This window comes from Lithobates pipiens, unplaced genomic scaffold (genome assembly GCF_037356315.1).
Source record: "Lithobates pipiens isolate NorthernLeopardFrog02 unplaced genomic scaffold, aLitPip1_a1.2 Scaffold_13, whole genome shotgun sequence".
NCBI lineage: Eukaryota > Metazoa > Chordata > Amphibia > Anura > Ranidae > Lithobates > Lithobates pipiens.
The window spans coordinates 463,546,194-463,570,829 of record NW_027507718.1 but is presented as its reverse complement, the minus strand read 5'-3'; the positions used below and the strand labels follow the sequence as shown (position 1 = coordinate 463,570,829).

Below are 24,636 nucleotides of genomic sequence, written 5' to 3'. Positions count from 1 at the left end.
CACGAACCTGCACATGCTTAGATGCGCCGTGGGTCATTGCCAGGTCTTTGGAACCTGGCAGAGAGACCTGTGGCATGTATGAGCCCCCCCCCCCCCGTGCCGCCATCTTGGATCACGAATCTGCATATGCTTAGATGCACCGTGGGTTATTGCCAGGTCTTAGGAACCTGTCAGAGAGACCTGTGGCATGTATGAGCTCCCCCCCCCCCCCGAAATGATTGGCGCTATTTGCTTGCAGCAACTGATCAGCTGTTTCCCTTTCCTCTCAGTGTGGCAACAGTTGGCAAATTAGAGACCGTATGACTATTCCTACATGCATGCGCAGACCACCGCAGGTCTTTAAAAAGTTACTGTTTGGGGTCACCTGTTCTTTACATCTTCTGAAAACATATGTTTAACCATGGTTGCAAATAGTTTTGGTTTTTTTTCCGTTCAGCCAGTGGGCTGAATGGAAAAAAGCTAACAGATTCCTCCATACAAACAAATGAGGTGGATGGAGAAATCCCCCCACTTGGGTCATTGTATCCTCAAAGCAGGACCATAGCTGTCAGAATACACTGATCAGCATCAGCTGCTCAAGAAAAGTTTTTCAACATGTCCCTTCATCAGAAGTTGACCCAACGAGCGACTTCTGACAAGTAGGGTTGGTCACACGCTAATCAAAATTCTCCCTGTTTTTGGTGAACCGGCTGAATTTTCAGCAGTGTATGACCAAAATATCAATAGGAATAGTGAGCACACCAAATAATTTCAGCAGCTAGCACCCAAGGTGACTGTACATTCCTTGTAAACAATACATTTCTGGAGAAATTCAAAAGTAAAAAAAAAATTGAAAGTTATGATATGATCGAAGTCTTTTTAAAAAACACTAATCAAGCACCCAGTGAGAAGTGATGTCTTCAGTGTGCGGTTGTCTGTTTTAGCAGATGACGGGGCACAATATGGTATCAGAGAAATAACACCAGGTGCAAGAAGATATCCCCCACGTGGACCTCCACCAATAGCATGTACTCACCAGATGAAAGAACATAGTAGGCATCAATCCATACTCAGGACCTCATAATAGGTATCGTCTTCAGTTAATTTCACCAGTCAGATATATTGTTGCCCCCTTTACTTTACCTCCTTCCTGGCCAGGCCAATTTTTTGTCACAATTTTTTGTTTTTGTTTTTACATAATGTCACCAGAGCAGTACAGCATCATCGTATAACTGGCATGGTGGTGATCAGGGACACTGACTAGTGGCAGTTTGTAAAAAAACAAATTTAAAAAAATATTTTTTCTTAAATAACTGTGTGTGTGTGTGTGTGTGTATATATATGTGTATATATATATATATATATATATATATATATATATATATATATATATATATATATATATATATATATATATATATATATATATATATATATATATTTATTTATTTTACAATATTTTTTACATACTGTGACCAGAGCAATACAGTGCCGACATAGTGATTGCTTATTACAGTGATGATCTGATCACTGTTATAAGCAATCATTCTTCTGAATCGCATCCATTTATATCATTCATATTGGTCACTGTGACCAATCACAGCGATCACAATAGTACACAGTGAATGGTGAATTTGTAGATCACTGGTTGCACCAAACGCTAGAAGAACCTTTTAGGGATTTTTCTTCCCACTTTTTTTTAAAACAAAGAAAAAGTTCACATGGAAGTCTTCCCATGCAGGGGGTTCTCATCATCAATGCAACAAACATAACATTCAGCCTCCTGGCTCTCTTGTGGCAGCTTTACTGCTCCGAATAGCACTGCATTGGTCCTCCTGACTGTCAAACATGTCATGCACAGACACTGTGCATGTGCATGTGCATGTGCATGTGCATGTAGTGAGGCACAGTGGTGTAGTGGTTAGCACTCTCACCTAGCAGTAAAAAGGGTCTACTAGTTCAAATCCCAACCACGACACTACCTGCCTGGAGTTTGCATGTTCTCCCTGTGCCTGCGTGGGTTTCCTCCGGGTACTCCGGTTTCCTCCCACACTCCAAAGACATGCAGGTAGGTTAATTGACTTCTGTCCAAAATTGGCCCTAGCATATGAATGGGGATTGTGGGCTCCTTGAGGGTAGGGACCAATGTGAGTGTGCAGTGTACAGGGATAGGGGTAGACACTCACTCAGGTTGAACTGGAGGGACTAGTGTCTTTATTCAACCTTACCAACTATGAAACTATAAAACTGTACCTCAACTCTGCGTCTTTCCTTCCCACAGCTCGTTAGCTTGCCAATCCCTCCTAGACTCTCTCCCGGGCTTGGGCCTTGGTCTCTCCTGACTTGGACAGTATGGTGCAATATGCTCCCTTCACATACTGACTTCCTCGGAATGGTGGGGCCCTGGCTTCTAACTCCGTCTCCAACATAAACCCAGCAAACACCTGAATCATTAGTGTGCTTGCTTCCTGCAAATTCTGGCATAAACCACCATTTTACTCAGGAATATGGGGTCACCCTGCTACAATGGTTATAAATGAAAGCCATTGTGTATTGGCATGGGAACATTGTTATTGGTCACAGTGATCACATGGTACCAGTTTGTGTAGACCCAGCGGGTGACAGATCGCGCCACTGTGTGGCCCCTAGGGCATGCATGAGTTGTGCACCTGGATGACATCCACCCAGGTTAAGGAAGCTATTGTAAAATGATGGCCGGGCAGGAAGTAGTTAAAGGGCAAAATTGTCAGTCCACATTCTCTGAATTGGATAACATCTCATGACAAGCGTGGCACCTTGGTGACCCCCTCATCACTGTAATACTGGATTCATTTTCCAACAAGGATTTACTTGTTTTCATGTTCTAGTGCTTTTTCTTTCAGGGCTCCACTTTTCTCCCACAGGTAAAAGACCCACCTCAAATTGACCTTGGCAGCAAGTCAGATTTCATCTTCTATTTTCTGTGGTGTTCTAGTTTCCTATGAGTAGATCAGATGTAATGGTCGGAAGCTCCAATGTGTGACTTGAGTTCCTAGGTTCAGGTGCAGTATAGTTGAGGCAGCCAAGCCAAGGTTGTCAGAGAGAAAATCTGAGTTCCTCGGAACGAGCTTGAAAGAGATCAAAGATAGTGTCACCTGTTGCCTCCTCCACAATATTTAGATCATGAGCCTGGATTCCCGTTCTAGCTCATCTGCAGCCCGCTCACAATACTCTACACAGCAATTTCACTGCATGGTTTCCAGCTGTGATAAAGGGGGAATTTTTGATCCCTGAAATGAGTTGTAGGAACAATCTATTGTGGTGTTCTAGGACAAAAAAAATAGATTCTCTCTATACACGAGGACCTTACATGAGCATACACAGAGTAGAAATATCCTCTGAATTTAGATGTTAGAATATTTGTCAAGCTGGCTAAGCTCACGGTTAAATCTGTCATCTCCTTCAGGCCTGTCAGTCTCAGTGAACCTCACTGGGCTTCATATTGATTTCTTGCTGCAGTTTATTCTGTTACTGTTCTACCAGTAATCACACAGCTCTGTTTTCTTAGTCTGGGAAGTGTAACCTTGGGAACAGTCTGTGGCTTGTTGGCGGCACTTTCATTGCTGTTATATGAATGATGTTATAGCCTACAATGCAATGGAGAGCCATGAATCCAGACGCATGCTGCATCTAGTAATATTATATACTATCAGGACCTGAGCCATGAATCATAAATATGGATAACTGGGCACACAAAATTCATTAAACCCTTCCATGCTATGGTCACAATGCTCCCAAATAAACATCTTTTTAGAACCACTTCTGTAGATATACTGTATATACTGTGGGACAATAATTATTAGATCCCCTGCAGATTTTTTGAGTTTGCCCACTTACAAAGAAATGAGGGGTCTGTAATTTTTATCATAAGTGTAATTTAAATTTGCAGAGACAGAATATCAACCTAAAATACAGAAAAAAAACACATGATAAAAATGTTCTAAATTGAGTTGCAGATCAGTGAGTAAAATAAGTATCTGATCCCCAAGCAAAACATGGCTTAGTACTTGGTGGATAAACCATTGCTGGCAAGCTCAGAGGTCAGACGTTTCTTGCAGTTGGTTACCAGGTCTCCACACATCTCAGGTGCGTTTTTGGTTCACTCTTCTTTACAACTCCTCCTGTGTGGTTCTGGACTGATCCCCCCCCCTTTTCTTTTGATCATCCTTACCCCAAGAGGCAAAATCTTGTATGGAGCTTCAGACCAAGGGTGATTGATGGTTATTTTGTAATCGCTCCAACAGTTGTCTCCGTCTCACCAAGCTTCTTGCTGATGGTCTTGTAGCCCATTCCAGCCTTCTGCAGGTCTACAATCTTGTCCCTGACATCCTTTGACAGCTCTATGGTCTTGCCCATGATGTTGAAGTGTGAATGGAAGAAAGATTCTGTGGACAGGTGTCTCTTATACACATAATGAGTTGTCGTTAGGGGCACCTTCTTAAATTCACAGGACTAATCTGTGTACCACATAAGTACATACTGTAGCCAGTCCTGTGGGAGCCAGAATTATCGTTGATTGGTAGGGGATAAAATACTACTTTTACTCACTGAACTGCAACTCAATTTATAACAATTGTATCATGTGTTTTTTTTTTTCTGGATTTAGGTTGATATTCTGTCTCTGCAAATTTAAATTACACCTATGATAAAAATTACAGACTCCTCATTTCTTTGTAAGTGGGCAAAAAATCTGCAGGTTATATAATAATTTCCCCCACTGTTTAGCAAGCTATAAAAGAAAAAAAAAAACAGTGCTAAAAATTTATCAATTACACATATCAAATGACCCTCAAAGTTCAGTGAACTACTAAATAGTTTCAAAATCACTCAAAAATCCATTATCAATAAGTAATGAAAACAGGAACAGTCTAATATGAATCAATGTGAAAACATGAAAAGTCCAAAGGTGTGATATTCAAAGTTTTCCTCTACCATGTTTCTCTTCAAAAATCAGTCCGAAATTTCAGCAAAGTGCTCCCTCCACCACACTCAGGGAATGCACTCACCAAACATATATTCATATCCTGCAACAGATTAGGCAAGAAATTAAATCAGTTTCCACTGCTCTTTCCACCTTCACTCCACCAATTCCTCAGATGGACATAGATGGCAAAAGAAAAAAAAACTCCAATAGTATAGTATCATCCAGACAATTTTTAATAATAACACATTAATTGGTATATATGTGTATTTTAAGTGTTATTAATAAAAAAATTGTCTGGATGATACTACACTGCAGGATAGGCATATATATATGTTTGGTAAATGCATTGCCTGAGTGTGGTGGAGGGAGCACTTTGGTGAAATGTTGGAGTACCTTTTGAAGATACACATGGTGGAGGAAAACTTCAGACATCACACCTTTTTGATTTTCATGTTTTCACATTGATCCATATTGGACTGTTCATGTTTTCATAATAGATTTTTGCACTATTTATGATATATGTATTTGATACCATTGTTAGTGCTGTATTTTTTTGTTTTTAGGCACACAAAATATTGTGTAGAAAATTATTAAAAAGCAGCTCCAGGCAAAAATACGAGGACCGAAAGTAATGCAAAAGTGGACAAACGTATTATTTTTTTTTTATTAACTTGCATAGCTTGTTCAAATGTCACATGTTGGTAGAGTAACTCTTCCTATATAGTAACCTTCTTTTCTTCCTCTTTTTCATTGCAGGTAAATAATGTATTCCAAACAGAAGCAATGTGCCATCATTGAGTTCTTGATGAAGAAGGGGTGCAGGCTGTCAACATCCACAGAATGTTTACGGAGATGACGTCATTGACAAAAGCAATGTCTCATCATGGGTGGCTCTCGCAATGTCTCATCATGGGTGGCTCTCGTCAATAGTGTCATTGTCATGAATATTCTTTAGCCTTCTGTGGATGTTAGACAGCTTGCACCCCTCCTTTGGCCGGGACTCTGTTGCTTGGAATACATTATTTACCTACTACCAAAAAGAAGAAGAAATACTATAGAGGAAGAGTTAATCTACCAACATGTGAAATTTGAACAACCTATGTAAGGGTCCATGCACACGGGACAGACTCTGCCTGCGATCCGCTTGCTCAGCCGCTTGCTCAGTAGACACAGACACAGCCCGCTCTCCTCTATGCATGCTCAGATGTAAACAGACCGCCTGTCCTTTTTTCTAGAAGTAACAGGAGGCTCGGAACATTGGTGTGAAAATGCCTAAGTTAATAAAAAAAGTTTTGTCCGCCTTTGCGTTACTTTCGTTGCAGTCCTCGAAGAACCATGGACTTCTTAGGCAATCCTTGTGACGTTGTAGCCGAGGTTCAGAATGTCCTCTTAGTTCGCTGTAAAGAAAACCATAATACAAAATCCTATGTCATGACTTCTAAATCTGCATCTAAAGTCACAAAATAGTTTTTGATAGTGGGGATGTTTTAAACCTGTTTTTTTTTTTTTTTACTGCTCTCTGTCCCTGCTGAAGAGATTCGCCCTCTCTATTTGTCTTGATGACCACTGTCCATGGGACAGAAAGTGATGAGAATTCTGAAATGTTACACTTGCCACTGGAACAGTTGGGGGGAATCTTCAGACACAACTTTTCTGAGACAGCTGTCTGAAATTGGATTTCCACACATTGGAGAAATACCATCTTATTTCCTGTTGTGTCAATGAGATGGGAAGTGATGGGAAACCTTCCCACTGGGGGACAGATTCCCCCCCCCCCTCCAGTCCAGGCACACTCAGCAGGCAGGCCTCCAATCTATCTCCAGGTCATGTGCTCTGGCACCCTTTAATATGCCCCCCTTTATATTGGCAGTGGATGCTCTGGGAGGGGGCATGTTGGAGCTCTAGCTTGTAGTGAAAACCACCTAGTTAGTGTCCATGAGTTCAGACTCTCCCACACCACAGGGATTTACTTTTCAATTTTAGATGAGTATGATTTTTAACACAGGTCAAGTTTAAAAGTAATTTACAAAACAAATTTTATTAAAACAAAGTTCTGATTTTATTTTAATTTCTTCCTTGATGAGATGATTAAATGAGACTTAAGAAGATTACAAACTAGCAGTAGGGTGTACATTGTGCCCCAAACAGTCCATAGGTCCAGATAGTGACATTGTTTAGCCGTTCAGAAATGTTCTGCTTTTATGGTAATACAGTCCGTGGGCCAAGAATAGAGGGTGCCAGGCATTCCTTTTTATTGCAGTATTACTGGAGCTAGTCCATGGCACACATTGTAGGCACCGGACACTTTACAAAGTAACCAAGAAAACGAGATTACCGTGGGAAAAATGTAGCAGCTTATATATTCTTGTCTCCCTAATCAAGTGTTTTAAATTATCAGAGTATTTGAGCACAGATGGTGAATTCTTCTCCTTCCAACAGTTACATAAACACATGGAGGGCTTTGTGTCCCTATGTTCAATCTAAAAGAAAGGACAACTTTTTTGTTCTTCATAACGGGCAATCAGGTACGACTTTCTATCCAGCGCCATCAGGCCTTGTTTACACTTGCGGTTAGGGGGGGGGTGATAAAAACATGGGGATTTTTTTTACTGTTCTCCCCAACCATGTCCTCCCCTTAAAGCAGAACTATGCTGCATTTAAACACCACAAACCAAAAATGCTATCTTATTCATTTTTAATATCCAGAGCAAACCCCCTCCCCATCATCAATGTCTCCATGCTTTATCCTGATGAGAAATCACTCTCGAAAAACACCCCCCTAGCATTTCTGGCTGTGACCATCTTAAGTAAGGGCAGATGATTCATGTAGCATTTACTTCCCTCGAATCCCTCTGCCTTTTGCTCAGGCATGCATGCAGACCGAAGGGTGTGCTTAGCTGAGAAACCCCTCCCCACCTGAAGACTCCTGTGATGCATTACATCATTTGCCCAGGCATGAAAACCAGGATGTACTGTAACTGAAGAAATTTAAAAAAAAGTTTTAAAAACAGTCAATATGATATACTTTCCTATCTATTTACTAAGGCTAGCAGCATTTGGATAAAAAATAATCAATGTTGATTCAGAGAGGGAAATTCCACTTTAGGCTGCAAAGCAGCAGATGGGGGTGTACATGTGCAGCTAAAACTGGATGGGACCGTGGCACAGTCCGCCTTCAACTGCGTATAATGTCTGTGGTTGCAGCGTGGCTTTTTACGGGCTGAAACAGGAGGAGATGAGGAAACATAATGCCACGACACTGCCTGCCAAACATTCTGAAAAATGATCCACTGTGGATCTTTCTGCAGAGGGCAAAAACAAGTGTAAGCGAACCCTTAAAGTTTAGTAAATGGCAGTGTCCTTGATTTTTATTAGAGTTAAATTCTTATATTGTTTTGGACTTTGAATTTAATATATTTGAAGAAATGTATGTAAATATATATTATAACCCGGTTGAATGTTTATTGATGTTGTAGTGGACCTGGGGAGCTAAAACTGAACAGAAGTTGGGAAGGAATTGGGTGGGGGGGTATACATAAATAAGAAAAGTGTTATGGGTAAGAGGGGGAGCCAGAGGCACCACATTCCTGTATAGTACATAAGAAAACAAAGAAAATTCTTGGGATTTTCAAGGTACCAAATATCAACAATACACGGTTTGTTAAAACATGATAACAATTTTATTTAGTACTTCCAGAAAATGTAAAAACACTTTTAAAATAATCTAAAAGGTTTAGACAACATAGTTTATATAATGCTATAGAAAGTTGCCACAAGTATGTTGCTTGAAGCAACTCGACATGTTTCGCCTTTTATATGGCTTCCTCAGTATTACAACATACAGGTTGCATCAAATATAATCTAAATAGAAAAATGCAAGAAAACACATTGCTAGAAAATTACAAAATCATTAAGTTGGCCATACACCATACAATCTTCTTATTCAATTTTATTTAGATTCAACTATGTGGTACAAGGGCCTGCCCGATTGGATACAAATTAAAAGTGTTTACATTTGACCTTCTATTATATGTTTTGGTAAATCTGAATGAAAGTTGTGCAAGAAAATTGTATAATGTATGGCCAGCCTTACTGGAGTGTGATGATGGGCATCTCACCAGCCAGTTATATACAAATATGCAGAAAGTGCAGATAGCGCAAATAAAAAAAATAACTTACTCCATATAATTGCAACACCCCACGATGGCGTCCAGGTAATATAGGAGAGCCACAGGATGGGCACACAGGATAGCGCCAATGTATATACTCTTAATATATATAAAAATGTATATAATATATTTAAAGAGGAACTGTAGTCTGCTCACGTAATTTGTAAACATCTTTCCATTCTGAAGCTTCTCTCCTACCTCTTTGCATATTATTTTATATATATTGTGATTCTGTACTTGCCAAATATGCTGCAGAAATCTCCCTCCACTAAGTCTGGCTGCAGCCATTTTTAACTGTGGGCAGCTTAAGCTGCTGCCTGTTCACTTCATGTATTTACATAGACACACAGAGACATATTGCAGCTCCCTGAGCCAGGCAAAGCCCCAACTGACCCCCGGACATCAGAATACCTGAACAGCAGCTGCATCTGATGGTAAGTGCTTGGGGTTCACTTTTTAGCCTCTAAATTTAGCATCAGGTTGAGTGATCCCAAAGCACTGACCACAGATCACTGTTAAAAAGGTCTTACTTGTAGGTCTTACTTACTGTAGATTGTAGAGTACATTGTGTAATGATGAATATTGTTATCATTTTTTTTTTTTCTGCTGTAGTGAAAAGAAAAAAAAGTTCAAAAGCTGAGCCACCAAAAAGTACAGTAACGAAAGTAACAGGAAAGAAGATCACCAAAATAATTGGTCTAGGGAAGAAGAAGCCTAGTACAGATGAGCAGACGTCATCGGCGGAAGAGGACGTCCCAACTTGTGGTGAGTCCTTCGATAAGAAGTCAGAATTGAAATTCTCTTTTATGGTTCATTACATTACGCATAGGAAAGTTCCATATGAATGTTCCAATTGACTAACTTAAAAAACATTGCATCCTACAATTATATTTTCACCCTAGATCCCTACCTTACCCCTTTAAACTTTCCTGTACTTTGAGAGGACCCTTAGCTTATTCTTTGATGGACCACTACATGAAGTTTCTTACAAACATATGGACACAAAAGTAACTTGGTATCCTGAATGGCATATTGCCTCTCAATGATCTTAAAAGTAAAGTTCTGGAATTAAAAAGATAAAATAAATCTATACTCACCTAGGTGGATGCAACATCACTCTGATGCTGCATCTGGCTCCCTCTGCTTCTAAAAAGGAGAACTGATCGATCAAAGACTGCTGATCGCTCATTTATCTTCGTTGAGCAGAGAGTTGGTGACTGCTAGTCACCACTCTGTGCTCTGCTCCCTCCACCATCACCCCACCCCCACCCCAGGGAGGCAGGTCGCTAAGAGGCTGAGCCAACTTGTGGATCCAGGCATCTGGGTGGATCCTGACATTAAACTTTGATCTCTCCAGAGTCTGGACCAGCTTGAAGTGCACTCCTGTGACATACAGGAGATGTAGGGCCAAAAGAGCATTCGCCTTACTTAAGAAACAGGCAACAGAATATTTTAGTTTTTTTCCCTGTACAAATTTAGAGTATATATACCGGTAACTCAAATCCTTAAAATCCATTTTAAGCTTGAAATCTGTAGCTTTCATTAAACCACTTGATTATCCTGCCTTGAAGGCCATTGTTTAGGCATTTTTATAGGTTGATAAAACTCTGTCCGTGTCTTCCAACTGTGCCCCTGCAATATCGCACACTGTCCCAATGATGACTACAAGCCTCCATGATGTGTGCATTGTATAGGCATGGTCCATTATTGCCGGGTAACCCGTACTGAGAAATAGTGTAGAGTTAGAGTGCTTGCATGTAGACAAGAAGTGACTGCAAAGAAGCTGATATGCAATAAAGTGTAAAAAAAAAATATTTCACTTCCAAACCAGGTGTTTTCTGGGACTTTTTGTTTACATGTAACACAGTATTTCTTGCTAGAAAAAACATTATATATATATATATATATTTTTTTTTTTTTAAAGCCGAGGCCCTAGAGCATAAATTGGTGGGTTTTGCAATTTTTTTTATGTCACACCGTATTTGCGCAGTGGTTTTTCAAACTCCTGTGACAGGTACTCTTTATGAAGAGATCTGTGGTCTATAAGACTCCAAATCCCTCCTCCGCCCTTAAAAGCATTCAAAACACTAAGATCTGTGTTTTCGAATGCTTTTGATTTTTTAAAATGGCACCATTAACATCCGAGTAAACCGCAAGTGATGTCATATCCTCACTTATGGGGTACCATAGAGGAGAGCCAATCGAAACTGAATAAGGCTTTGTTCAGCTTTCCGACCAGCCAGCGGACGTATCCTCTGGTCGCTTGGGTCTCCCGGTGGGACAGGAGAGCCTGAGCAAGCTGTAGAAGGTGGCAGAGAGTGTGGGGGGAGGGGATGTCCTGCTACTTTTAAAATCAATCCAGTGGCTAGTTAGCTGCTGGGTTTTTTTAACAAGAGAGATGGCCGCTGGCTCTAAAAAGTTGTACTAGGATGATGCCTGTCGCTGTTCCAGAAGTTGTTAAAACTAAATGTCAGGTATTTATGATGCACAATACTGTAGCATTTTTATATTACTATATTTAGTGTTAAAAGCAATAGGCTGTATTTTGGGGGACCGGGTACCCAGTTTTGACGGGCACCCAGCCACCATTTCCTCCCCTGGTGCCGAGGCCTCAGAAGGAAGTTCACCTCTCCCTCCTCCCTCCCTGCAATCTTCTGGGAAGAAGAAGATTGCACGGCCATTTACAACGCTCAGCGCTGCTCGCGCATGCGCAGTGTGTGCCCGCCTGTGAAGCCACAGTCGGGCGCCCACAGTTACAATGCCGGCGCCGCGGAGAGGAGGGGGAGAGGAGCGAGGCTTTGTATGCCTGCATCGCTGGACCGCGGGACAGGTGAGTGTCTGTTTATTAAAAGTTAGCAGCTACACTTTTTGTACCTGCTGACTTTTAAAAGAGTGGAACGCCGCTTTAAGAGAAAAAAAAAAAGATTTTGTATGAACCAGAGCTCCTTTGTATCATCATCCTAGTGTCCTATGTGTGCCTATTGCTATGTGCCCAGCAAACACTATGGGCACCTCTTATATGATAAGGGAACAGAGCTCTGATTCTTGAAAATTTTAGTCCAGCCCACAGCTTTTTTTTTCCAAAATAGATCTGCAGAAGTTTCCAAATACTGCCTAGACATTCAGACTATAATCCAGATATAAATACCTGTCTTCTAAATATGGTAACAAAGGTAGTTGTCTGTTTTTATGTAATAAATTCTGTTGTTTCATACTAGGATATCTAAATGTTCTAAGCAACAACCGCTGGAGAGAACGATGGTGTCGGGTGAAGGACCACAAACTCATCTTTCACAAGGACCGGACTGACCTAAAAACACACATAGTCTCCATACCTCTTCGAGGGTGCGAAGTCAACACCGGCCTTGACTCTAAACATCCACTGACATTCCGACTACTGCGGAATGGACAAGAGGTGGCCGTGGTGGAGGTGAGCACCTCCATGATTAAACAACAAGGGGGGCAGGCGCATAAGTGTGATCAAAGATACCCATAAATGGAGGATAATAGATTTTGACCGCTGCTCCTAAAGGCAAGAGACCAAATAAGATAGGGAGATTCAACACAAGGAGCGCTGTTTCGGTGGATTGGTTAAACAAGGAATACAATTAAAAGTTTCAATCTTTAATTGCAAAGGTATCAATTCATATAACAAACAAATGTAAGGTGTTATGCAGTGGAAAGGGAAAGTGTCCTGTGAGCACCATGACTCACGGCTAACGTGGTGTCCTCCGCAGAGCCAGAAGGGATGGATGGCTGTCGCATACCCTTGTGCTGTGTGGGAGGGATGGTGAACCTAGAGGGTGCAGGCTGTGCTGCCGGTTGTCAGACAGTGGCAGATGGAGGAAGGCTGCGGGAAGTTCTGGAGCTCCTGGATGGAGGCTGGGACCCCAGGAGGATCACGCTCTACTCCTGATGGTCAGGGAGATGATGCAGGGCTGATCGGTCCTCTTCAAGGGGGCGACAGGAGCAGACAGAAGAGCTTGCTTTTGGGTCCGTGTACACGAAAGGCAGCGGCAATCACAGGCAGGCTCTGGAGAGTGGATGGCGTGGGAAGGTGCCAGAGCTCAGTCAAGGACTACGTTTCGGGGATTAACCCCTTTGTCAGGTCATGTGATCTGAGCCGGCAAGTGGTAGGGATATAGGGATATAAATACCAATACTAGGAGGTGGGACTAGGAGGTGCTCCCACACACATTACCCTCTGTATATGCAATAAAAAGACAATTAAAAGCATTTCTAACTAACTGTAAAAATCATTATGAGATGCTATTGCATAACAGAAGGGAAATGCAATTACTGTAAATTCAGATTATTATTATTATTATTTTTATTATTATTCACGATTTATATAGCGCCAACAGTTTACGCAGCGCTTTACAATGTATAGGGGGGAACAACACAATTACAGTACAATACAAAAGGTACAGGAGGGCCCTGCTCGTAGAGCTTACATCCTAAAGGGAGGGGGTGGTGGTACAAAAGGTAATAGCTACAGAGAATGATTTGATGGGGGTGGCTCGGGGACAGTTAGGTGGGTGTGGGATAGGCTTTTTTTCAAATTCAAATTTCAAATCATTTATTCATGAAGAAGTTATATACAGTAATATATACAGTAAAACCCTGGATTGCGAGCATAATTTGTTCCAGAAACATGCTTGTAATCCAAAACACTTGTATATCAAAGCAAATTTCCCCATAAGAAATAATGGAAACTCTAATGATTTGTTCCAGTTTATAGTCCATATAAAAACATTATAGCAATGTGATAGGTTGTATAACCATAAAATGTCCATCCACAAATGGAAGCCCCCACAAGGGGATTAGAAGCAAAATCCAGTAGGAGCCACAGAGTATAAAAGAGAAGAGAGGCGCCTCTAAGTGTAGCAATATGGTTACATTTAATGAAGGTGCAACATTTAGCAAATCACATGGTTGATGATTAAAAGAGACCTATCTAAGTATGCAGGAATCCGGGGTAAAGCTATCCACATAGACCATACTCCACGCTGCCAGCTCTCACCGCTGCCAGACTGCAATTGTGACCGGGAAGACTCCCCTGCAGTAGAGCGATCTGAAAACGAGGCTTGAATCGCTTGTGGAGCGCAGAGTGGAAGGGATTGACGTTGATGGTGGTGTGGAGAGCGGTCTATGTGGACAGCTTTACCCCGGATGCCTGCATACTTAGATGTGCCTCTTTTAATCGTCAACCATGTGAGTTGCTAAATGTTGTAACTTCAATAAATGTAACCATATTGCTACACTAAGGCCGCGTACACACGCGGGGACTGTTCGCCCAACTTTGTCCGCTGAACAGTGTTTCGGCGGACAGTCTGCCCGTGTGTGGGCTTTCAGCGGACAGTTTCAGCGAACAGTCTGCTGAACAAAGTTTTTTGGAAATTCCGAAAAACTGTCCGCTGAAACTTGGTTTCAGCGAACAGTCCCCTCGTGTGTAGGCTTGTTCGTCAAACTAAGTTCCGCGCATGCTCAGAAAGGATTTACACGCCGAAAGTTATAATGCAGTGTATAGGACGTCGTATTTTTCGTCCCGTCGTACGTGCCGTTCACGTCATCGCGCACGGTTTCAGCAAACTGTTCGTACGTCGTGTGTGGCCATGTCCGTCCATGCTAATTTTGAGCGGACTGTTTGCCGAAACTGTTTGACGGACAAAGTTGGGCGAACAGTCCCCGCGTGTGTACGCGGCCTTAGAGGTGCCTCTCTTCTCTTTTTAGGCTCCATGCACACTGGAGCTCATAAACTGCAGTTTATTGGAGTTTGGGCGTTTTTTTTAAAAGCCCATAAACTCCACTCTATGTTAGCCTATGTGTCCATGCACACATGGACGTTTTTCAGCTTTAATGAGCAGTAGAGTTTATGGGCTTTTTTCTGAACGCCAGAAATTTGCGTTCAAAGTGCCGTTTTTCACCGCCAAAAAACGACAAACGCTTATAAACGCTCATAAATGCGCGTTAATTAGTGTTCGGCATTCTATTTTTTCAATGCATTGTGGGAGTTTGGAATGTACTGTGGGATTTTTGGAGTGTCCTCTGTGTATTTTTATTGAAAACACCCATAAACGCTAACGCTAATAAACACTCATAAACGCTCATAAACGCTAGTACAAAACGCTGTTAAAAGCAAGTTTTTCAACCAGCGTTTTCTGCCAGCAATCTGGCGTCCAGAAAAAGCTTTTTTGAGCTTCAGTGTGCATGGAGCCTTATACTCAGTTGCGACATGACTCTAATTGTATATCAAGATATCGCTTGTATATCAAGTCACAATTAATTAAAAAAGTTTCCTTGTCTTGCAAAACACTCTCAAACCAAGGTTTTACTGTATTGTATAACTACCTAAAAACATAAAAATTTTATAACAGGCAATGAAACTAAAAACAACATAACAACAGTACCACAAACATTCAAATGACACAATGGATGACAATGTGTGACGGAATCCTAGCAATCATATTCAATAACTTGAAAGTAGATCAGGCTTTCATTCCATGACTATATGGGTGTCTAGCTCCTCATTCAAGCCATGAGGAGAGAGAGAATGAAGTTTGTAAATCCACATGTTGAAGGGTGCTTCTAGTTTAAATGAATTTCCAGTAGCATTATGTAATAATGCTCAAAGCCTTTGTCATCCCCATTATGTAAAAAAGAATAGAACAAGCTTTGTGAATTAATCCAAAAAAACATCCAACAAGCTTTTTAATTTTTTACTGTCACTATTTTTGTGAGATTTTGTACACAAGAAAATTTGAGCACATTGTTCCCTCCATTATAAAGGCAATGGGCCTTAATACCCGAGCTATCAGTACCCAGGGTTCCCGCTGACATCATTCTACAACCCTTCAATGAGGTCAGCTCCTCCAGGGTTGTTCTCTGTCTGATGGAGTTGAGTTGAGATACCTCTGAGACAAGAAGTGTGATATTCAACAGCAGATTTTGTGCTAGGAAAGTCTACCTGCTAAATAAACTATGAGGTCGATTTACTAAAGGCAAATAGATTTTTCACAGTGTAAGGGAATTTGCACCAGAGGTTAGTGAATATGGCAACAACTCACTTTGTAAAGAATACCCAACCACATGCATGGAAATAAAATAAAAAAATAGCATTTTTGCTTGCATAGAAGCAGAACTTCATCTTGTTTACCAAACTCTGGGAAGAATTTCTTTGCAAAAAGTTATCTCCCCTGCAAAATGAACAGCCTATTTGCCTTTAGTAAATCAAGCCCTATATGTCCAAAACTGGCCGTCACAACAAGCATCTGAAAAAGTGTGGAAACTGCAATGCCTACTAGTAGGAGCTCTGGCATCTCTAGCATTTACTAGAAGGATTGGCGTGGTTATCTACACTTGTCTGCTTTGAATTTCTTGGCAGGGTTTAGTCATGTACATATATTTGGCTTGGCATGCTTTTTTCTTTACACCTGGACTGCTTTTACTCTTTGGATTTGAAAACCTGAGTACCCCATGGTTTTACAGTGGAGAAGTGCCAAAGGGGAAATGCAAAATTTTGCCATTAAAGAAACGGGAACAATTTATAGTTTTTTTTTTCTAAAGGACAGACTAGAGACGTCTAAAGGCTTTTGTGTGAGATACAATAATCCCAGATTACTTTTGTAGGAGCATCATTTTTTGGTTTTTAACTGTAGTGCTGAATGAGATACAGATTATAAAAAAAATTCCTTTGTTACTGAACAATAATTGTTGTATACTGTATGTGTTATACACTTTTGTGTCCATCCGCTTATTTTTTGTAGGCGACTTCTTCAGAAGACATGGGTCGTTGGATAGGAATATTATTGGCTGAAACAGGTTCTTCTACTGACCCTGGAGCCCTGCACTATGACTACATTGATGTGGACACCACTGCCAATGTCATACAAACTGCTAAGCAGTCTTTCTGGTAAGTTGATGTATTACATGGTAAAGGTACCCCCATAGATGTGAGATGATCACCCAGTTCGGGCCCTCTAAGCCAGGTCAGGCAATAATCATTAGGAATCTATATCTGAATAAGTAACTACAGTCATCTTCACTGTTTCTGACAGGTCATGTTTTCCTCCACTGATAAACTTGCACCGATTTACATAAGCCTACTCTGAGCCTTGCACATGATGTTACAACAATATTCTGTATGTTGGTCCTTTGGAATAAGAATTCATATAAATCAGAGGTTCTTTACCCCTTTATGACAAGGCCATTTTTTGCTATTTAGCACTGCGCTACTTTTACTGGTAATTGCGCGGTCATGCGATACTGTACCAAAACAAAATGTATATCGCAAATGGGGGTTTTATTTTGGTGGTATTTTGATCACCACTGGGTTTTTTATTTTTTGCAATATAAAACAAAAACGCTGGAAAAAAAAAACTGTGTCTATCAAGAATTGGTGCCAAAAAGGTACCAAATCGTTGATCATAAACTCGTAAAAATCATGTCTGCGTCTTCCACATCTTCACAAATGGTTGTTGAGCTCTTTGAAGTGCAAAATGTGCTGATTCCGTTTTCTGTTTAGGGATTCAGTTGGCCATGCAGCATGGCTATCCAAGGGTCCTTACATAAAATCAGAAAATCGTAAAAAAACAAAGCCCCTCGGAATGAGTCAGTTTTTGGCATTTCCTCCAAATATGTAACATGCGAACCTCAGCACTACACCCTTGAAGACATTCATCCAAATATCCAAGATTTATTTGTGCTTATGAGGAATCTAAACACCATATTATCATAGCCGCCTCTTATACTGGTTGAAGACTGTACGGAGCATATTGATAGACTGACCAAACATTATAAAATCTTCTGGACTTCCAGCCCATACATTCTGATTGGGTCCTTGTTGTTGCTGCCTCTGCACAGTTTTTGTAGGTGGACTAATGTTCTTTGTATATACAGTTCACCCATTCTGTGTTCATACACCTAAAAAGAGGGGTAATGACTATTTAATCGTCTCTGCCACCAGATTTGGCATGCCGTTTACGACTATGGTATATGGTAATTGTGGTTATAATATTGTTAGCTGGTTGGAGGAGAGAGTGGGCCTAGGACAACGGGAAGTATAAGTCCAGCCATATTTATGATGCAGTGTTGGGATATGTAGAAAGTGGGGCTACTTTTTACACAAGGAACCCCCATGAAGACCTGATTTTCTTGTATGCACTCCAACAGTTTTACGATATCGCCAGCAGTTAATGCAGCTTTGTGTTGGTGCCCATGTCAGGTTTAACATTATGGGTTCATAGCACGCACAGCCTTGGTTGCATTGTGGGCATTATCCCCGGTCAGTTTTAATATGCTAAGGAGGGAGAAGTGCCACAGTAGGGATTCCGATTCCTGCATGTATACCTGGCACAGCTATTATAAACCATAATGGGCTGTTTTTTCGCTCACACTATAAATGGTTATGTAATCTCATCATTTTGGAGCAGAAAGTGTATTATACTTAGACCCCTTTCACACCAGACCAGACAGATTTTTAGCGGCGTTTTACCGCTCAATTTGCGTCGGATTTGTGGCGCATTTCGGCTGCTAGCGGGGCGCTTTTACCCCCCGCTAGCGGCCACGAAAGGGTTAAAACCGCCGGCAATACGCCACAATAGCGGCGTTTTGCCGGCGGTAATACAGCGCTGCCCCATTGATTTCAATGGGGAGCAGCGGTGGAGGAGTGGTAAACACACCGCTCCAAAGAAGCTGCTGGCAGGACTTTTTTCTGACATCCTGCCAGCGCACCGCTGTAGTGTGAAAGCCCTCGGTGCAGCTTCTTTAGGGCGGATTGCAGGCGCTATTTCTAACGCTATAGCGCCTGCAAAACGCCCTGGTGTGAAAGGGGTGTTAATGTTCTCCATCCTATGATAAGTAGGTGGATACATGCACATGCCCCCCCCCAATAGCTCCCATAAGTAACTGCATCTGTTTGCATGTACTCGATCATAGAGTGATTACCTGTGGTTGATTGTCCCTGGATGCAGACAGTCTGTGTTTCGGGCTGATCACTTGCAGGTAATCTCTCCATGAGCAATTAAATGTGAGCAGCTGCAATTAGCAGCAGGAGCTGTCAGCCTTCTATTGATTTCAGTGGGGCTGCCTCCAGCATCTAATTATCGAGACTTGCTTTTCTTTTGCAGAGACCTACTATTGGACTCCGTTCACATCTAGGTGTTGCTATTTTACAGGTTTTTATAGGGCATTTTTTCGGGCATACTACCAACCCGCGCAGATGGATAGCTTGTGTAATTAGATCAAATAGGAGCAGCACATTATAAAGAAAGTAAATGTGAAATAATTAATTGAATTAATTAATTAAAACCACTCTCTATAAAAAAGTGCAAGTGCAAGAAAGTGCTTGTATGCTAATATTACATAAACCGTAAACACAGCAGTTTATAAATAATATACGGTATCTCGTGTAAACTCCTTAGCTTTGGAGCTAATAATATGAGTGAAAACAGAGGCTAATACTGCATAAACCACAAACACAACAAATATGGTGTGTAAGCTTCTCAACTTTAGAGTCCCAATTGTGGAATCAACAAAAAAAACATAAAGCAAAACAGTGAAAAAATCAAAAAGCAAGGTCCATAAAGACATGGATGAGTGAGTTTAGGGTGGAGGAAATTGACTGGCCTGCACAGAGTCCTGATCTCAACCTGATAGAACACTGTTGGGATGAATGAGAGCGGAGACTGCGAGCCAGGCCTTCTCATCCACATCAGTGCCTGACCTCACAAATGCGCTTCTGGAAGAATGGTCAAACATTCCCATAGACACACTCCTAAACCTTGTGGACAGCCTTCCCAGAAGAGTTGAAGCTGTTATAGCTGCAAAGGGTGGGCCAACTCAATATTGAACCCTACAGACTAAGACTGGGAGACCAATAAAGTTCATGTGCGTATAAAGGCAGGTGTCACAATACTTTTGGTGATGTAGTGTATGTCACAGGATGGGGTGGATAAATTACAGGACTATGTGCGTTTTTGCGAATCTTTTTCAAGGCAAAACCGTACGTATGTAGGTGTTTCAATTGGGTATTTAGTGGTTTGGCAACAGTTCACCTCTTAACTGGAAGTTACTTACTAAAGCAGGGTTTAATGGGTTATGGTAGAAATTGTAATGTCGAGTTTGATTAAATTAAAAGTGATATGTTTATACATAAAGACTTTAGTTTAATTTTTTCTGTTTTATTTAATTTGCTTTATATGTAGAGACCTGCATTAAACCACATGTTGGCTTAATTTTTGCGTCTGTTTCCTGTAGTCTTATTTCAAGAAAATTAAGTCAATAGACATATAATCTTCCTTCCACTAAAATGCTATTCTCCCTAATATTCATAAAAACTGGCTCTTATGCACACTGCCATCCTGTGGAGAACATGTAAACTGCAGGCCAAACAGAGCCTCTTGTCATTGTGGCTAAGATCGAATGTAGTATCTGTTCTTTTCAGTTTTTGGTAGTAAGAATACTGACATCCTGTGTAGACAGGGGGTGTTGGTTAGTATTTTCCTGATGTAATAAGGTGGGAATGGTGGGAGGGATCTTTTTTTTTTTTTTTTTTTTCTTCCTGGGTTTAATCTGGCCTAGTTTACCAGGCTTGTCCCTGGTTGAATGCAGGGCTCTCCCTAAGTTTTAATGCCTTCTTGATCACATCACTTTTATGCTTTTCTTGCACTACGCCTTTTAGCTAGCTGGAGCAATTTTTTTTTTATATTGGCCTAGAAGGCTCGCCATGGCTTTCGGGTCCTTTGCCTCTTTCCTTCCAGAGGGGTCTGTCTTTGTGGGAGAGCTCCTAACCAAGTACTTAGAGGACCGGCTTCAGGTGGTCCCTAAGGTGTGGGGTTGACCTGGCTTCAGCCTAGGTAGACCATGGTGTGCCTTGCCTCTGTCAGGAGCCTTGCGACCCAGGAGGTTCAGGGTTAGAAGCCTTTCTCTTTGGAGGTTTGAGCTTTCTGTACCCTCTGTGCACTTTTTGTGTATGATGTGATTTCCCGGGCTTTTTTTTTTTGCATTACAATCTGATTATTTGTTCTATGTACAATCTAATTAAGGTAAACTGGAGTTCTACTGTCACAAACAGTGACAGTGGTGGCACAGTGGTGTAGTGGGTAGCACTCTCGCCTAGCCGTAAAAAGGGTCACTGGTTTGAATCCCAACCACGACACTACCTGCCTGTAGTTTGCATGTTCTCCCTGTGCCCGCGTGGGTTTCCTCCGGGTACTTCAGTTTCCTCCCACACTCCAAAGACATGCAGGTAGGTTAATTGGCTTCTGTCCAAAATTTGCCCTAGTATATGAATGGGGACCTTGGATTGTGGGCTCCTTGAGGTTAGGGACCAATGTGAGTGTGCAATGTACAGGGATGGGGACAATTGTAGACACTCACTCAGGTTGAACTGGATGGACTGGTGTCTTTATTCAACATTACTAACTATGTAACTGTAAGTAGTCAGGTTCTTTCTTGCCGAAGCAACATGCAGTGTCTCTTCTGCGGTAAAACACCTACCCGTCTGCTCGCTGTCTCCTCCGGCATGTAAACTTGTGTTGTGCTTGCGCAGCTCAGCTTACATTGCTGGCATGATTCTTGTGAGCCGGGATGACTGACTTCTGCACATGTGCTGGATTGACATCACCCTGCTCTGGCCAATGAGGATGGCCAAAAGACTAGCACCCAGAAGAAGATGCTAGCACTGGCAAAGGATAGGGGACCTTTGAAGAAAAGGTAAATTTGGTTCCGCTTAAGATTTTCCTACAATAATCTAGTGCAAGTCTACAGCTAATTCTTAAATTGTATCAGGTAGGATCTCGCACTATAAATAAAAGAGGAAATAAAGAGTAACGTGGCTAGCTTTACACAGTGTATTATTTATATCAGGTACTTGTATAGCAAGTATTTCACATATACAGTATATTGTACATTCACATCAGTCTCTACCCTCAAGGAGCTTACAATCTAATGTTCCTAACTCACATTCATACATACACATACTAGGGTCAGTTTAGAGAGGAGCCAATTAACCTTCCAGCATGTCTTTGGAATGTGGGAGGAAATAAGAGTACCCAGAGGAAACCCACACAGAGAGAACATGTAAACTCCAGGCATGTAGTGCTGTGGTTGGGATTTGAACCAACGACCTTAGTCCTGCCAGGCAGAGGTGCTAACCACTGTGCACGCCCAAAGCTGAACCCCTTTGTTACACACCTGTTTTCTTCCTCACGTAACTCTCTGTGGTACCTTTTTAAGGAGTGAAGACCGGTACTCCACCTCCTCTGCAGTCCAGCTCACCACCAATAGATGTAGGGATACCATAATGGATTATAATGAGCACTAGCACTTCTCATGTTGAAATTGTAGGATTTCGTACCCCAAAACTTTTCAAAACATTGATAAATCTCTGGGTCAGGGCAGTGGAAAAAAAGGGAAGAAGATGTTAACCACAAGTGTGCTGCTTTTGTAAGATCACATAATACCAAATCCTAGGCCTAGGAAAGACTTGTTTTTGAAGGCTGCTTATTTCAGGGTCCAAACCAGTGGTTTCCAACTCCTTTCCTCAGCACCAACTAACAGGCCAGGTTTTATGTATTACCTTGGGGAGATACAGACTGGAATACTGCAATCACTGAGCAGCAAATTATGTCACCTGTGATGTATTTCAGTTATCTTGCAAACCTGGCCTGTTAGTGGGTCCTCAGGACAGGACTCACTGGCTCATTCTGTTGTAGTCACCACAATAAAACTATGTGATGACACTAACTAAAGTATTCTTTTGTAAAGGTTCAGCTTTACTTTAAAGTGGAACTAAAGTCCCTATACTTACCTATAACACCCCAAAGTCCATGAGGGGTCCCTCGCCGGCGTAGCCATCTTCTTCCCGGGGTGGCGGCCTTCAGGCATCTTCTTCGGCTGGTGCAGGATGACATAACTTCTGTGCATACGCATGAGTCCATCATTCTGGCACACAGGGACCATGTCGACAATTGCTGCCCTTGGCCCCTGTTTTAACAACTTAATGTCTGGCAGGGACCCGCTTCTTGACCAGAACATTTCTCAAGCTTTGGAAATGTGACAGTGAATCAGGTTTTACAGAACCATGGGTTTTCTACCGGTGTCCTTCATTAAAAGACATTTGTTTTTATTTTATTTATTTTTTTCAATTTTTTATTGAAAGTTTTAGGTTTTTAATACAAATCACACATAAAAAAAAAAAAAAAAAAAACTGACAGAGGTCACCAAAAAGAGATCTAAGATAGAAAATTGTGAGCATAATCACATGCAGATACAGAATGCAAAGAACTTCCCCCACGTTTATCGGTTATTACTGGTAAAGCATAGCAGCTATAGATAGAAATCAACATTTAACATTTCAGGAATTTGTTTTTCTTTAGTTCTATAGGAAGCTATGGCCAGAATATGATATAACTTATGTTATTTATGAGGAGGGAGTGCCTGATAAAAAAAAAAATGTGATGGGAGGGAGATGACATCATCTTGATTCTCTTCCAGCCTTTCCACACCTTATAGGAGCACCATGGGAACATACTGAGAACACACAGAAATATAGGACTTAATAGCCCTGTGAGATACAATAGTGATTTATATTGAAATTATGGTACCACTGTATAATAAATAATCAAAGAAAATATTTTCTTGTTCAGAAATTGTACTGTAATATTGAATGAATTTTAAACTATTATGTCTTTTATTAATTACCTTTTCTCAATAAAATTTCATTTTTGATATAACTTTTGTGTTGTAAATTGCACCTTTAAAGTCACATTTTTTTCATTGTTTGCTTGCTTTGCATCATGTTCTGGTAAATGCAACATTTCCTGGCTTTCTGCATCTAAATTGCTTCTGTACCTACTATGTGTAAATGTACAATTCATGCAAAAGCAAGCCGAAGAGTTGGTAAAGTTACTCAAGAACAAGTAAAAAGCACCTCAAGTACATTTAAATGCAAGTCATTTACAGCTGAACTCCAGGAATTCAGCTGCTTTATAAAAATTGCATGCATACTATAAGTTAAGTCCAACAAGGTGTCTGCTGCCTCCTAGACTTATCTCTGTTATTTACATCTGGCAGGTTTATTGTGCTCCAGGAAGATAACTCTGCTTGCCATGGTCTCAGCTCCTTCAAGATCAGAGTCGCTGGAACTGCTATGCACACCCATCCCCTCCTTCTGCACATTCACAGAAGCCTTTGTATTATGTTAATTAGTTCACAAAATACAAAGGCTTCTGTGAATAGGCAGCCTAGGGGATGAGTGGGCATAGCTGATCTGTGTGCTTCTCCCCTCTCACAGTCGAAGTGTGTCCTCTGGGTGTGCTCTAAACCTGTCACGTATAAGTAGTAGAGATAAGTCCTGCAGCTGGCATGCACCTAATTAACTCAGCATACCTGCAAAATTTGCCACATTTCTGGAATTCAGCTTTCATGCTGAAAGCATGTTGTGTTTGGCTTTCTTCTTGCACCCATATACAGAAAGCCCAGTACAAATTCATAGAACCGGTACATATGAATGTTTAGCATCTA

The 24,636-nt window shown here is 41.2% G+C and overlaps 1 protein-coding gene across 4 annotated transcripts in view; it reads left to right on the top strand.

The window, feature by feature from the left end:
* The window catches only part of AFAP1 (actin filament associated protein 1), a 210,743-nt gene that overhangs the window by 166,928 nt on the left and 19,179 nt on the right, over nucleotides 1-24,636 (top strand). For all 4 annotated transcript variants that reach the window (XM_077477843.1, XM_077477841.1, XM_077477845.1 and 1 more), the window contains exons 9-11: nucleotides 9,724-9,876; nucleotides 12,330-12,541; nucleotides 16,878-17,023. In XM_077477843.1, coding sequence (XP_077333969.1) covers nucleotides 9,724-9,876; nucleotides 12,330-12,541; nucleotides 16,878-17,023 — 511 coding nt within the window. The remainder of the gene's footprint in view (nucleotides 1-9,723; nucleotides 9,877-12,329; nucleotides 12,542-16,877; nucleotides 17,024-24,636) is intronic.